General features: G+C 46.0%; 1 protein-coding gene across 1 annotated transcript in view; it reads left to right on the top strand.

The window, feature by feature from the left end:
• The window catches only part of VPRBP (Vpr (HIV-1) binding protein), a 46,357-nt gene that overhangs the window by 19,763 nt on the left and 26,000 nt on the right, over positions 1-594 (top strand). The window contains 1 exon segment of the mRNA XM_009084735.1: positions 251-594. This exon segment is cut by the window's right edge and continues 331 nt beyond it. Coding sequence (XP_009082983.1) covers positions 251-594 — 344 coding nt within the window.

The raw sequence follows: 594 nt of genomic DNA, 5'->3' as shown, positions 1-594 counted from the left end.
GCCATGCCTGATCACCACCTCTGTAAGACTGACACTTTACCTACTGATGATGAAGTAGAGGAGCAGCAGTGCAGGAAAACATTTTCCCAGGGAAGTAGACAAATATGTCTTAGACAAGTTAGCAGAAATTTCCAGAGTGAAGAGGGTGACCAATTTTCTTGAAATTCATTGGGAGACTCCCTTACTTGTCTGATCCACTGTGTCAGATACATTTTAGAGTACTAAAGAAACTATTTCTTTCCCTTACTAGGTATTAGTATCATCCTTGGAGTTGCTGAGGGTGAATTTTTCATCCATGATGCTGAGATTCAGAAATCAGCCCTTCAGATCATCATCAATTGTGTGTGTGGCCCAGACAATCGGATCTCCAGTATCGGCAAATTCATTTCTGGAACTCCTCGGAGAAAGCTTCCTCAGGCCCCCAAAAGCAGTGAGCACACATTAGCCAAGATGTGGAATGTGGTGCAGTCCAACAATGGCATCAAAGTGCTGCTGTCGTTGCTGTCTATAAAGATGCCGATCACTGATGCAGACCAGATCCGAGCGTTAGCCTGCAAAGCCTTGGTGGGGCTGTCGCGCAGCAGTACCGTCCGG

This window comes from Acanthisitta chloris, unplaced genomic scaffold (assembly GCF_000695815.1).
Source record: "Acanthisitta chloris isolate BGI_N310 unplaced genomic scaffold, ASM69581v1 scaffold27320, whole genome shotgun sequence".
Classification (NCBI taxonomy): domain Eukaryota; kingdom Metazoa; phylum Chordata; class Aves; order Passeriformes; family Acanthisittidae; genus Acanthisitta; species Acanthisitta chloris.
The sequence above is the reverse complement of the archived record's forward strand: the minus strand, read 5'-3'. Positions and strand labels throughout refer to the sequence as shown.